We start from the raw sequence: 14,053 nt of genomic DNA, 5'->3' as shown, positions 1-14,053 counted from the left end.
TCATTAATTTCAATACATCCTTGTTAGAAATAAACAATTTGATGGTTATATAATACCTGTTGACAGAAATAATTGACGTTTCTTCTTTACTTCCAAACATATTTCACTCCATAGAACGTAGAACATAAAACAGTACAGCACAATGTTGTGCCGAACTTTTACCCAAAACCTAAGGTCTATCTAACCTCCACCGCTACCTTATACTATCATCCATATGCCTATTTAATAGCCACTTAAATGCCCCTAATGAGGCCGACTCCACTACCCTCTCCGGCAATGCATTCCACACCCCTACCACTCTCTGAGTAAAGAACCTACCTCTGACGTCTCCCCAATATCTACCTCCTTTCACTTTAAAACTATGTCCCCTTGTAAAAGCTACCTCCACCCTAGGAAAAAGTCTCTGGCTGTTTATCTATACCTCTGATCATTTTGTACACCTCTATCAAGTCACCTCTCATCCTTCGTCATTCTAAAGAGAAAAGCCCTAGCGCTCTCAACTTTCCTCGTAAGACCTTCCCTCCATTCCAGGCAACATCCTGGTAAATCTCCTCTGCACCTTTTCCAACACTTCCACATCTTTCCTGTAATGAGGTGACCAGAACTGGACACAATACTCCAGATGTGGCCGAACCAGGCTTTTGTATAGCTGGAGCATAACTTCATGGCTCTTGAACTCAGTCCCTCTATTAATGAAAGCTAACACACCATACGCCTTCTTAACAACTCTATCCACCTGGGTGGCAGCATTCAGGGAACTGTGAACATGAACCCCAAGATCCTTCTGCTCCTCCACACTGCCAAGAATCTTTCCGTTAACCCTGTATTCTTCTTCCAAGTTTGTCCTTCCAAAATGAATCACCTCACACTTTCAGGGTTAAACTTCATCTGCCACTTCTCAGCCCAGCTCTGCATTCTATCAATGTCCCTTTGTAACCTAGAACAGCCCTCCGCACTGTCCACAACGTGACCCACCTTCGTATCGTCCGCGAACTTGCTAATCCACCCTTCCACTCCTTCATCCAAATCATTTACAAAAATCACAAACAGAAGAGGACCCAGAACAGATCCTTGTGGTACACCACTCATAACTGAGCACCACGTTGAATATTTTCCGTCCACTACCACCCTTTGTCTTCTAAGGGTCAGCCAATTCTGAATCCAATCTGCCACATTTTCCCCTATCCCATGCCTCCTTACCTTCTGCATGAGCCTACCATGGGGAACCTTATCAAACGCCTTACTTAAATCCATGTATACCACATCCACTGCTCCACCTTCATCCATGTGTTTGGTCACCTCTTCAAAGAATTCAATAAGGTTTGTGAGGCATGATGTACCCCATGATGACTATCACGAATCAAACTGTGCCTTTCCAAGTGATCATAAATCCTGTCTCTCAGAGCCCTTTCCAATAATTTGCCCACCACTGAAGTAAGACTAACTGGTCTGTAATTTCCGGGGTTATCCCTGTTCTCTTTTTTGAACAAGGGAATGACGTTTGCCTCTTTCCAATTTTCCAGCACTATACCCGTGGACAGTGAGGACGAAAAGATCATCGCCAAAGGCCCTGTGATCTCGTCCCTCGCTTCCCATAGAATCCTTGGATAAATCCCATCAGGCCCGGGGGACTTATCTATCTTCAACTTCCTCAGAATTCGTAGCACATCATCTTTACTCACATCAACCTCCTCTAGCCTACCTGCCTGTTTCACAACATCCTCCTCTACAACTAGGTCCCTCTCAGTTGTGAATACTGTAGAAAAGTATTCATTAAGGACCTCTCCTATCTCTTTAGGCTCTGTGCACAAATTCCCTTTACAATCCTTGATCGGCCCTACCCTTTCTCTGGTCATTCTCTTGTTCTGCACATATATGTAAAAAGCCTTGGAGTTTTCCTTCGCCGAACTCGTCCTCACCCTCAACAACTTCTCTTTAAATTCCTCCCACTTCCTACAGACAAAGGGGGTGGCCGTGGGTACCCACATGGGCCCAAGGTTTTCTCATGCCCCCTTATAGCTCTCCTAAGCCCTTTCTTCAGCTCCTTCCTGGCTAACTTGTATCCCTCTTGAGCCTTTTCCGTTCCTCTTTTCCTAAACCTTATATAAGCCTCCTTCTTCCTCTTAACCAGTCGTTCGACCTCTCTTGAGAACCACGGCTCCCTCACTCGACCGCATCTTCTCTGTCTGCTAGGGACAAACATATCGAGCACATGCAGTATACATTCCTTTAACAATCTCCACATTTCTGTGGTGCTCTTCCTTGACAGCATCTGTTCCCATTTTATGTTACCCAGTTCTTGCCTAACTGAATTGTAATTACCTTTCTCCCAATTATAAACTTTACCCTGCTGTATGTACCTATCCTTATCAATGACTATTGTGAAAGAAACAGAGTTATGATCACTACCGCCAAAATGCTCTCCTACCAACAGGTCTAACACTTGGCCTGGTTCGTTGCCAAGCACCAAATCCAAAGTGGCCTCTCCTTGTATTGGTCTATCTACATATGTTATACATTTATAGGTCAATAATCAACTATGTGCAGAATAGATGAGTAGAGTAGTTTAAAGGAACAGTAAGAACTAAATGAGATTTTCTGAAGATGGCTCCCGACCCGAAACGTCGACTTTTCTGTTCCTCTGATGCTGCCTGGCCTGCTGTGTTCCTCCAGCTTCACACTGTGTTATCTAAGAACTAAATGATGTAGTGTTTCAGAATAAAAAGACTGAGTATTACTTTCTTTAAACAGATGATGAAATACCATGCTTTCATGAAAATTACGGCATAACAAATTACAATACCTTCGCAGAAATCCCCTGTGAAAGTAAGCCAGGGGTCTTGAAAATCAGATGTGGAAAGAATGGAACAAATGAACAGGAATATGCTTTTTGTATATCGGAAGAAATCAACAAAATTCTTGAGGTATGAATTACAAAGATAGAAATTAAAGTAAGCGCTGTTATAGTAAAATATGCTCACACTATTTTTTTTGTTTAGTTTAACAACGTTTCTAGCTAGTTTAAACCTACGGATGAGAATTTATACTTGTTTGGTAGACCTGAAGGTATAGAATTCATATAGATACTGAAGTTAAAGTATCTAATACTTAGCATCTCAAAGCATTGGAGAAGTACCAGTAGCTGTGCCTTTGGATGATCTTCCAAAGCCAGTGAAAAGAATGTTGGTCCTCTCCCAAGCCAGCATGCCCAGCATTGAAGTAATAATTACTCAAAATCTAGTATGCCTGGCCAGACGTGTGGTTTATTTGGCCAACACCAGGCTGCAGATGCAACTGGTATAATTGGAATTCAGTTAAGGCATGGGGGAAAATGGAAACCCTTGGGAGATTTATTCAACACATCCCCTAAGAAGCCAAAGTTTCCCATTGACTAATGAGAATCCAAGGCTTGTCACAGACCAAAATGGAGAAGGTTTATTGAGAAGGCACCAAATATACTGAGAGACTTCATCAGAAACATTCAAAAGATAAGTCAAAGCATCAGAAAGAGCATACAAATCCCCCAACAACTCAGCTATTCAACCCTAAAAGCACCAGCTGCAACCCATAATGCAGAGACTTAAGATTATCCTTTTGATTTATCAGCCATCTCAGAACCTGTTGATCTAGATTGGAAAGAAATTATCTTTGGTCCCGAAGAGACTTCCCAACAAAAAGAAAACTTAGCATTCAAACTTGGCCAGGATTCATACTTAAATATTAGACCATGATCGTTGTCAAAAAATAGAGGACCAACAAATTCCTTTGACCTCTAAGAGCAGGACAATTACTATGCCATGAAAATCCTCTAGATTAATCTCAGGTTTCACTGATTCAGCTGAATTAATATTGTAGCTATCTGATCACCAAAGTGAACGGGCCCTTTGTGATGCCAGATTCATCACCTGAGCCCTCAAAATCTCAGTATCTGAAAGACACATGTCAAGAAATAGATGAAGAAGCTCAACTCTGTCTAGTACAATAACAGTTTCTTTGCATGCCTGTCACTGACTTCAGTATCTTCACCGTTCCACCACCAATGCACTCTATACTCCCTACAAACTGCACCACAACACTGACTTGCCCTGAAACCTGTTTCACCAAGGGAAACAAGAACACTCTGTTATGGACACCATCCTGTTTATACCAGGGTTACTAATTAGTCTCACTTTGAGTAGAGCCCACAGGGATGGCCTCCTAAATGCTGGTGCTAATGACTGGACCGAAATGGTCCTTGTACTTGTGATTCATTCTTACACAGTCAACAGCTCATGGCTTGTAACTAAACCACATTGTCCAAGCCTTGCTAATCCTCCCATTATTTGGAATGCAGTTTTATTGTCAGTTATGGCACTGAGGACAATGAAAATAATTTTGATATTCTGAGTCCTGAAAAAGCAATTAGGGAGGAAGAGAAAAAAAGCAAATGGTAGGACAGAGAAAGAACAACCAATAATTAGATGGAGGAAGAAAAAGAGAAACTTGCACTCTAATAGGGAGAAATCAGCAGCAACTAGGAAGTGAGGAGAGAGGGAAGATCATAAACTAGAGAGGGAAAGAAATAGGATCACAGACTAGGGAGAGAAGAATCAAAAAATATCAATCAGTGGAGAAGTTTAGAACCACAAACTAGAGGGAGAAGAAAAAGACTACAAACTGGAGAAGGATACCAGAGAGAAACACAACCTGGATGGGAAAGAGAGGGAGGGGGCAAAAACTGGAAGAGAGACAGTACTACAAGATGAAAGAGGAGGAGAGGGTAAAACAAACCAAGAAACAAAGACAGCATCCTGTGGAATTGACAGGCAGGTCTTGTGTGATTAAAGAATTGGTTACTTTTTTTTTGCTGAAGTTTCTTATTAACAGTAATTGTTCCAAGCAAAGACTTGTTACAAGTTGTGTGTTCTAAGTAGTATAAAGATATGCATTGTCATATGTAAACATGATGCAGCTAGTCTACAATATAAACAAATAGGATATTGTGTTTGAATTATTTAATATAAGACTGAAAATCAGTAAACTAACCTTATACAATACTTTTATCATGGTCTTGCCAACAATATTATATCCAGATTTATATTATAATGATTATAATGTCATTTTCTCATAACCTTACAAGTATTTCTGCCTCATAGTTTAGCTAAAACACTTAGTTTGTTTTAGACTTTTATACAGTTGTCTTTTTCCAAAAATAAAAGTATATATTTCAGAGAGATTGGATTAAAATGTTTAAAATGATCAGTAACTAGTCTGTGACTATTGAAATTAGAAAGGTTAGGAACAATACAGGCACATCCTCACATCAAAATAAAATTAAACCAAATCTCAGGACTTTTTTTCTTTTTGCAGAAGGTTTTGGTCTTTGGAGCAATATGCCTGTATATAGTGTGAATGTAGACTTATTGCAGTATTCGAAGGCTGAATTCTTTGCCTGATGTCATAACATATAAAAGGAAAACTGAATACTGAATGATACAAAGTCACTGTGTTCCCCTCATTTTTTTGGTTGCATTTGTAGGTCAGAGAGGAATTTGCAGACGTTTTCCTCTAAATTGACATAGGGTGTTCAAAAAGCTTTTTCCTTTTTGCCTACCTGATAGATTATTTGGAAGCTGATAGAGTAGGAATGGAGGTAACATCATGTTATACAATGACTATGTGAAATATGTTCTACTTACCTGTTTGTCTTTTCCAGTCCATCTAGTTGCCAAGTGCTTATAATCACTTTAATTTCATTTCTCAGGTGTCAAAAGGATCGAATTTAAAAGATATTTTTTCCAGTCTTCTTCGGAATTTATCCATTGCTGTTACTCAGGTCAACATAAACACCGCTGGAAATATCCAAGCTGTGGTTGACATTATGACAGAAATTTTGAATCTAGATTTCGATGTTACGGAAACAGACATGGCGGTAAGAACCAGAAACTTTCAGAAACAATCTTGGGCTTAATTTAGTGCTTTTAGTCATTGTGCCGTTTTTTTGTATGAAAATGTGATTGTCACATATTTTGTCTTGTAATACACAGACTGAGAGGATTGTCTTTTACATTTGATACACAGTGAAGAAAAGCTGTGAACACACATTTTATTATTGCAGTAGAGTTTCAATTTTCAACTTTGGTTGAAAATGAGTTTGCTTTAGCTTGCCAACATATATCATTGAAGGTTTGAGCTTCTCTTCCATACTTTCCACAGAGTTTGTTTAAAAATTAGCTATAAAATCTGAAAATTACCTACATTGCTGCAAAGGAATTTTGATCTCCGGAATGACTAAACTAAGTACACCTGAGTACACAAGATCCAGTTCAATAAGAAACATTTCAATCTCAGCAACATTAAATCAGACACAAATTCAAAGCAGCTTACTAAATCCCGAGACATTTTTTCAAATAGTCATATATTCCATTGTAGAACCACAGAAAAGACTTAGGCCCTGATGCAGAAAGTAGCTGGCACAGAAGTGGGGTGCAATATGGGTGCATTGTATGCTGTCAGGAAAAATTGAACCAATTGGAACATATCGTTTAGAAAAGATTAGGCTGAGAGCTGACCTTAAGTTCTACCTGCTGGGGAGATCAAAATTAAGGTTATAAAATAAGATGATCATTAATTGATTTGAGCTACAATTGATCATGTTTGGCGCAGTATCAGTAAGAAAATGAACAAACAGTTAACTGAAGGCACAATTTTCAGCTAAATTAATTAGCTATGTTGCCCATGAAATAATTGAATGGAATCTTCCAGGTCTGCCAGGAGAGGAAGAGGAACTTAAAGGGAGGCTAAAATTCAGATTCCTCTTCGTGGATTCAAGTTTAACTATTAAACTACGTAAAAGTTCCAGCCAGGTCAGCCTTCCCAAACATGATTTTTGCAATGCTCTTTTGCACTGATTAGTAAATACTCATTAATCATAGCATGCTGTGGTTTTAAATCCATAAACACAATCTTGCTAGTCAAAAGCAAGAAAAACAAGTGTACACAAACCTGACCATGTATATGAGGCATGTTTCGTGAGACTTCTTCACTAGCTGGCTCCTTCACAACATTGTCTTTCAAGGGAGATAGCAAGAACCGCAGATGCTTCAGTCAGAGATAACGCAGTGTGGAGCTGCAGCAACACAGCAGAGGAGAAGGAACGTTGACCCTGAAGAAGGGTCCTGACCCGGAACATCAGCTTTCTTGCTCCTCTGATGCTGCCTGGCCTGCTGTGTTCCTCCAGCTCCACACTGTGTTATCATTGTCTTTCAAGGTCTTTCTTTGGTCATAAAATCAGTGCATAAGCATTGCAGGCTGCCCAGTCCATTGCACATGAAAAGCCTCAGTCAAAGCAAGTCTTCTGAAGCCTTTCTGTTCTCCAAGGGTTATTATATAAGGATTGAAGCCTATCTGGGAAAACTAGCATTTCTAAGTGAGGTGATTGCTTACCTGCTGTTCAGGAAGTTGGTGGTGAGTCACTCGGTGCACCTAACTTGCGCATGAGTTCCTCCACATCATACATGGCCAGATGAATGTGAAGTGAAATAGAAAACAAAAAGCACATTGCACTATCATTCAGGTAAGGATGACAGGGTCAAATGAAATATTCACTGCAGAGTAAAAGCTCCCATGCTCTGAACTCTTAACATTGATATCCTAACCAGCTGAAATAATGTATTGAACTCTAAGCTGAAGGGCAACTTGCACACAGGTTGTGATTTTCCCACCATGGACATCATGCTGGTACCTGCAAGACATAAAGTTAGAGAAGGCAATGTGGTCAATGGTTAGATATGGCATGCAATGAATGACACTGTCAGTGGGATAATGCGAGAATTGCCATGGAATGATGAATGCTACTTAACTCAGTTACGTAGATCCATAGAAAATATGATCAGGAGTGGGCTATTTCACCATTTGATCGTGCTGTGCCATTCAATATGATCATTACCGGTCATTCAAATTAGCACCCTGCTCCAGCTTTCTCCCCCTACCCTTTGAGCCCTTTAGCCCTGAGGACTATATTCTAACTCCTTACTGAAACCATTCTGTGTTTTGGCCTAAACCATTTGCTACAGTCAAGAATTCCCTAGGCTCACCCTTCACTCTTTGGGTCAAGAAATTTCTCCTCCTCTCAGCCATAAATCACCCACCCTGTATCCTTAGATCCGTGGTATTGACTCATTGGGAATATCCTTCCTGACTTTACACTGTCTAGTTCTGTTAGAATTATAGGTTTCTATGAGATTCCCCCCTTATTCTTCTTAACTCTAGTGAATAAAGTCCTAAACAATCCAGTTTCTCTTCCAATGTTAGTCTTGCCATCCCAGGAATCGGTCTGGTGAACCTTTGTTCCTCCATGGCCAGAACATTCTTCTTCAGGTAAGGAGACATAAACTGCACACAATATTCCAGGTGTGGCCTCACCAAAGCCCTGCACAGTTTCAGCAAGACATTCCTGCTGCTTGCTCAGCTAATCCACCTTCCTGTTTTTGCTCCCAAATTGGATAACCTCACATTTATCCACATTATGCTTCATCTGCCATGTATTTGTCCACAAACTCAATTTGTCCAAATCACACTGATGACAACTCATGGATGTCTTAGCATCTCTGTGGGAGTGATCTCAGTCTTCTCCTGCAAGGGACAAGATTTTCTCCTCATCGGTGAGGAACCTGATGTCAGGCCCTCCTCCACCTGCCCTTGCTCATTGTGCCCCCTTGTGGGCTGTCTTCTCCTGAAATGAGAGAAAAGGAGGGGTCGAATGAAGTGAAAATGGATAGCATAGCTGTCCGTGTTAGTACAGGTGGAGGAAGGTTAGTGAGATACCCCGGAAGAGTGAGCAGAGCACTGGGGGCATGCTGGGTTCATGGTGTGGGAAATTGTAGCAAGAATGAGAGTGAGTAAAGCAAGAGAATAGCAGAGACAGTGAGCGTGAGGTAGCAGAGAAAAGATTGTGGCACTTACCGTGGCAGAGTGCAGAAAGTCATTGACCTTTCTTGGGGCACCACTGGCTGCTCCCCCAAGCTGCGGAGACAGGACTGACCCAGGTGACGATCTTAGAAAGCACTGCCAGGGTGCAGTGGCGTGGTCTCTTCTGCCAATCCAGAGAAGAGGAGACCTCTCCTCTGGACCACCCCATCCAATAAGACTTCCAGGTCCCTGTTGGAGAATTGTGGTGTCATCATCCCTAAAGTTTTGGCTTCATTGTCATTAACTAGCAGGAAGCTTTGGAATGCCATTGCTGGTCCAATTATACAGTAGTCTGTTTAATGTGGCATGGATGGTAGGGATGCTGGTCTTCCAACGGAAACCTAGCAAGTGGTGAGTTGATCTGGGAACAACACATGGGACTGACATCAGATGTGAGGAGCTCCATAGGGGCAGAGTCAGTAGTTAATGAGGTGAGTTTGGTAAGATACGGCAATAGATTTTGCGGAGAGAGAACCTTTGGAAAACTCAATGCAACTCATACTTCACCAAATGAAGAGAGATTCTACATCCCACATGGCTGTGGAGGCTTAGTCATTGAGTATGTTCAGAGTAGAGTTGCACAGTATTTTAGGTGTTAAGGAAATTAAGGAATACAAGGATGATGCAAGAAAGTGGAGTTGAAGAAGGTGAAACATGGAAGGTTCAAAGAAAAGCTGTCCAGATTGGATTTTACTTTATTAGTTCTTTTGTTTTATTTTTGGCTTTATCTAGGAGGCATAAAGCTGCACGGACCAGCTGCTCCTTCTCTGCATGCCTTTCTTGTATGTTCATATGTTCAAGTGTATACCTTTTAGTCCATTTTCTGATGCCAAAAAATATTTGATTTTCTGAGAATGTGAAATTGGATATTTGATTAATGAAGCTTTCTTTTGAATTTTCAGAATTTCTTGAAAACTGTAAGTGAAATTCTCTCTTCTGAATCAATAACTGCATGGAGAAATATTACAATTGTAACAGCTGAAAATAGCCTCAATCCTGGTTCCCAATTATTACAGTCAGTGGAATATTTTAACACGCGCCTCAGACTGCAGAATGACAGATTTAACATAACAAAGAAACCTTGTCTTCAGAGCTAATAGAAATGGCAAACGTTCTATTGATGAAACCTTTCATAATATTTCCACTGAGGAATATTCCAATTTAAGTACTAATGTATTCATTTTGTTTAGAGAATTTGAAGATGCACCAAATGCCACAGTTATTATTGTTGCATATCCAACATGGATTGACATTTTACCCAATACCACAACTTTTGATAGCAACCTTTTGATTAATGGTCTCATCCTGACAGTAACAATAAACATTAAGGATCCTATTAACGTCAAGATGACCTTCTCACTAAGAAATTGTACACTAGATTTCAACAGTGCCATGTGTGTGTTTTGGGATTTTGAAGGAAGAGGTGCGTGGAATAATGCTGGCTGTAAGCCTGAAATCAACAAAGAAAATATCACATGTCACTATGATCACATGACATCCTTTTCAATGTTAATGTCCCCTGATACCAATGACAGCCCAATTTTGAGTTATATCACTAGAATCGGAGTTACCATCTCAATTGGAAGTTTACTAATTGCTATTATTATTGAGGCCATAGTGTGGAAGCATGTGACCAAAAATAAAATCTCATATACTCGCCATGTTGGAATTGTGAATATTGCAGTAAATCTGCTGGTCGCTGATATATGGTTCATTGTGGCTTCAGCTGTAGAACCAGAAACACAGGCTTGCACAGCTGCTACTTTCTTCATTCATTTTTTTCTATCTTGCCTTATTCTTCTGGATGTTGACCCTGGGCCTGCTGCTTGTCTATCGTTTACTTTTCCCTTTCCATCATCTCAGTAAATCAGTTATGATGGGAATATCATTTGCCATTGGTTACCTGCCTCCATTGCTAATCTCAATCATCACAATCGGGGTTACCTATCCAAGAAACAGTTACAGCAGAGAAGGTGCCTGCTGGCTCGGCTGGGAGACCGAATACCCTCTGCTTGCATTTGTTATACCTGCATTGGTTATAATCACAATCAACATCATCATTCTGATAATAGTCATTTTTAAGCTGCTGCGACCAACAATCGGGGACAGATCCAGTGCCAATAATCAGGAAAGAGAAACATTCAAACAGATTGTGAGAAGCATTGCAGTGCTGACCCCAATCCTCGGACTCACCTGGGCATTTGGAATACTAACCTTTTAGCGGGATTCCCATATTGCTTTCCATTATATATTTACAATTCTCAATGCTTTTCAGGTATGTGTCAAGTATATTGCATAACTTTTGACTTCTAACTGTTTGGTTAACTCAGCTGTGCATAGGAATTCAGATTATGCAACTTTCAGCAACTAAACATACCCCATAGGTTCATTACTTTCTGTGTCATTCCTTAACATGTAATTTTACAGCTAACTGGATGTAAACAAGATCCTGCATAAGATCAGCCCATAATATCATATAAAGCAATAATGAACAAAAATGCATTTTCCAGAGGTTTATTCCTTAACGTACAAATCTGAAAATAAGAAACGTACAGCATCAAATTAGCTCAGTTCAGTGAGCTTAGCAGAAATGTTAGTTTTCTTGATAGTTATTCCCCATAATCAGTAGATGAGCTGGAGTATCACTATTTAATATGAGATTTAATTGTAGAGCATCTTTCACATTGTCAGAACAACTAAGTGCTTATAAGTTAATATTTAAAGTCTAATTATTGCAAGGTGAGCAAAATCTTTATTCTAATCTTCCATAGATCTCTTTTGAGGCTGCATTTTTAAAAAAGACTGCATTTATATTACTTGGGGAAGATTTGGTTTGTGTTATCGGTGACAACGTCTTGAACTTTTGGGGTGCATAATTTTATCACTGTTAAATTGAAAAGGAAGTCATAGCTTACTGAGTAAAAATTTTGTGCTGCATAAAGAACATTGATGAACGTAGCTGCTTCTGATTTAACCAGGACTGAGGGTCAAACAACTAACAGGCTGGAGAGAATGGGTTCAACAATTATAATGATGAACCTGCCACCTTGGATTTGAGTAACTTTGAGGAATTATGGGCTCAGGAAACGTAGACACAGAGGATGACATAGGTAATTGTTTTATCAGCACTACTTATGGGAAAAGAGAAACAAAGTGCTTCCTCTGCACCCCTCCTGCCTGCAATCCTCAGACCTTCTCGTCCTCATTATCTCCTAATGAACTCGTCACTACAACAAAATTTCTGTTATCCTGCACTCTACCGACCAGTATTCTCTATTAGCTGGAATTCTGGGATTACTGAGGGTGCCTCTCATGCCTCAGAAACTGATGTTAACACTCGTTCCCCATCAGACCCACTTTGAAGATATTTCAAATCAACCTGTGCAGGGATATTGATACATACCCCTGGAGTAGACGAAACTTGAATCCAGGCTTTCTGGCTCAAGGCAGGGCCACCACTACAGCACCACAAGAACCCCATCAGACCCATTCTTTCACAACTTCTATTAATTGTAAAAACACCCACCATCAGTTTTCATTAGCAGCTTTTCCTCATTCTGGTTTCAGCCTCCTACTGTTCTGAGGTACCATGTTCCCTTACTTACCAGATTTACATTCACTTGCAGCTCTGATGAGATCTCAACAATCACTTCAACATGTGATCATTGTGGAGCTTTCTGATAGGTAAACTACAGGGAATTTGCCTTGTTTCTTAGCTAACAGATGTGTTTGATCATCTGGATCTCCCATTCTTACAGCATGAAGGATTACAAAGATTTTATTGCATCCCCAGACTTGCCCCTTTTCACTATCCTTAGCATCTTTCTTCCTAAGTATCTGCTGAGTTCCTCTTTCTCACTATCTCCAGACCCACAACGGATTACCTGCAGACTGCTTATTCCTCACTACCTCCAGGATACCCACCCTACTCCTATCCCGAATCTCTCACTTTTTTTAATTCACTCATTTGGATGTGGGTTTTGCTCATTAGACCCTTTATTGCCAATCCCTAGTTGCTCCTGAGAAAGTGATGGTAAGTGGCCTTCTTGAATCACTGCAATCCATTTGCTTGATATTTGATGCTGAACACTGATTTTCTTCCAATCAGATCCGTGTGAACAGCAGACCTCCTATCAGCTTTAATAACATATTTTAACTTGTTTTGTCAAGAATTAACCCTTTATTAATCTTACTGTATCATTACACTGTCTTGGTAGTAATACAGATTCCTAATGCAGCTCTTTTATGTTTGATATGGAGTCACTGCGAGATTTTTAGCCTTTGACTTATTCTTGTAGCAAATGTACTTACACGACTAGCCCAATTGTTTCTGGATATTACTAACCACCAGGATGTTGATAATGGGGGAATTCAGTGATGGCAATGCCATTGAATGTCAAGAGGCAATGGTTAGATGTTCATTGTCTTCACTTGTCACTTGTCAGCCCAAAACAGGATGTTATCCAAGTCATTCTGCATTTGGAGATGGGCTGCTTCAATATTGAGGAGTCAAGAATGATGCTGAATATTTAGCAATCATTAGCGACCATCCTTACTTCCAACCTTATGATGGAGGGAATGTCATGGATAAACTAACCGAACATGGTTGGGCTTATGGCACTACCCTGAGGAACTCCTGCAGTCCTGGAGCTGGGATGACTGACCTCCAAAACTGCAGTCATTTCCCTTTGTATGAGGTATGTTTGAAAATAGCAGAGATTTTCTCCTGACTGCCTTTGATCCAGTGTTGCTAGAAGTTGAAGCCACGCTTGGTCAATTGTGGATTTAATGTCAGGAAATGTCACTCTCACCTCACTTCTGGAATTCACCTCATTATCTTTGTTTGAACTAAGTTAGTAATGAGGTCAGAAGCTGAATGGCCTTGGAAGAACCAAAAATGAGCATCAGCAAAAAGGTCATTGCCATATAAGCGCTGTTGATAACACCTGGACTGATGGGGCAGTAATTGGCTAGCTGGATTTAGCCAGCATTTTGCATTTTTCCATACAGGACAATGGATGTAGTGTAATAGCTGTACTGGAACAGCTTGGCTCGTGTTGGGAGCAGATTCCGGAGCATGTTCCGTGTTTACGATTGCCGGAAT

General features: G+C 40.4%; 1 protein-coding gene across 1 annotated transcript in view; it reads left to right on the top strand.

Moving 5' to 3' along the window:
• The window catches only part of LOC109922546 (adhesion G protein-coupled receptor F4-like), a 69,941-nt gene that overhangs the window by 42,641 nt on the left and 13,247 nt on the right, over nt 1–14,053 (top strand). The window contains 5 exon segments of the mRNA XM_048596441.1: nt 2,752–2,924; nt 5,744–5,911; nt 9,852–10,024; nt 10,026–10,725; nt 10,727–11,224. Coding sequence (XP_048452398.1) covers nt 2,752–2,924; nt 5,744–5,911; nt 9,852–10,024; nt 10,026–10,725; nt 10,727–11,224 — 1,712 coding nt within the window.

This window comes from Rhincodon typus, chromosome 5 (assembly GCF_021869965.1).
Source record: "Rhincodon typus isolate 14 chromosome 5, sRhiTyp1.1, whole genome shotgun sequence".
Lineage (NCBI taxonomy): Eukaryota > Metazoa > Chordata > Chondrichthyes > Orectolobiformes > Rhincodontidae > Rhincodon > Rhincodon typus.
This window is presented reverse-complemented; position numbering and strand designations above follow the sequence as displayed.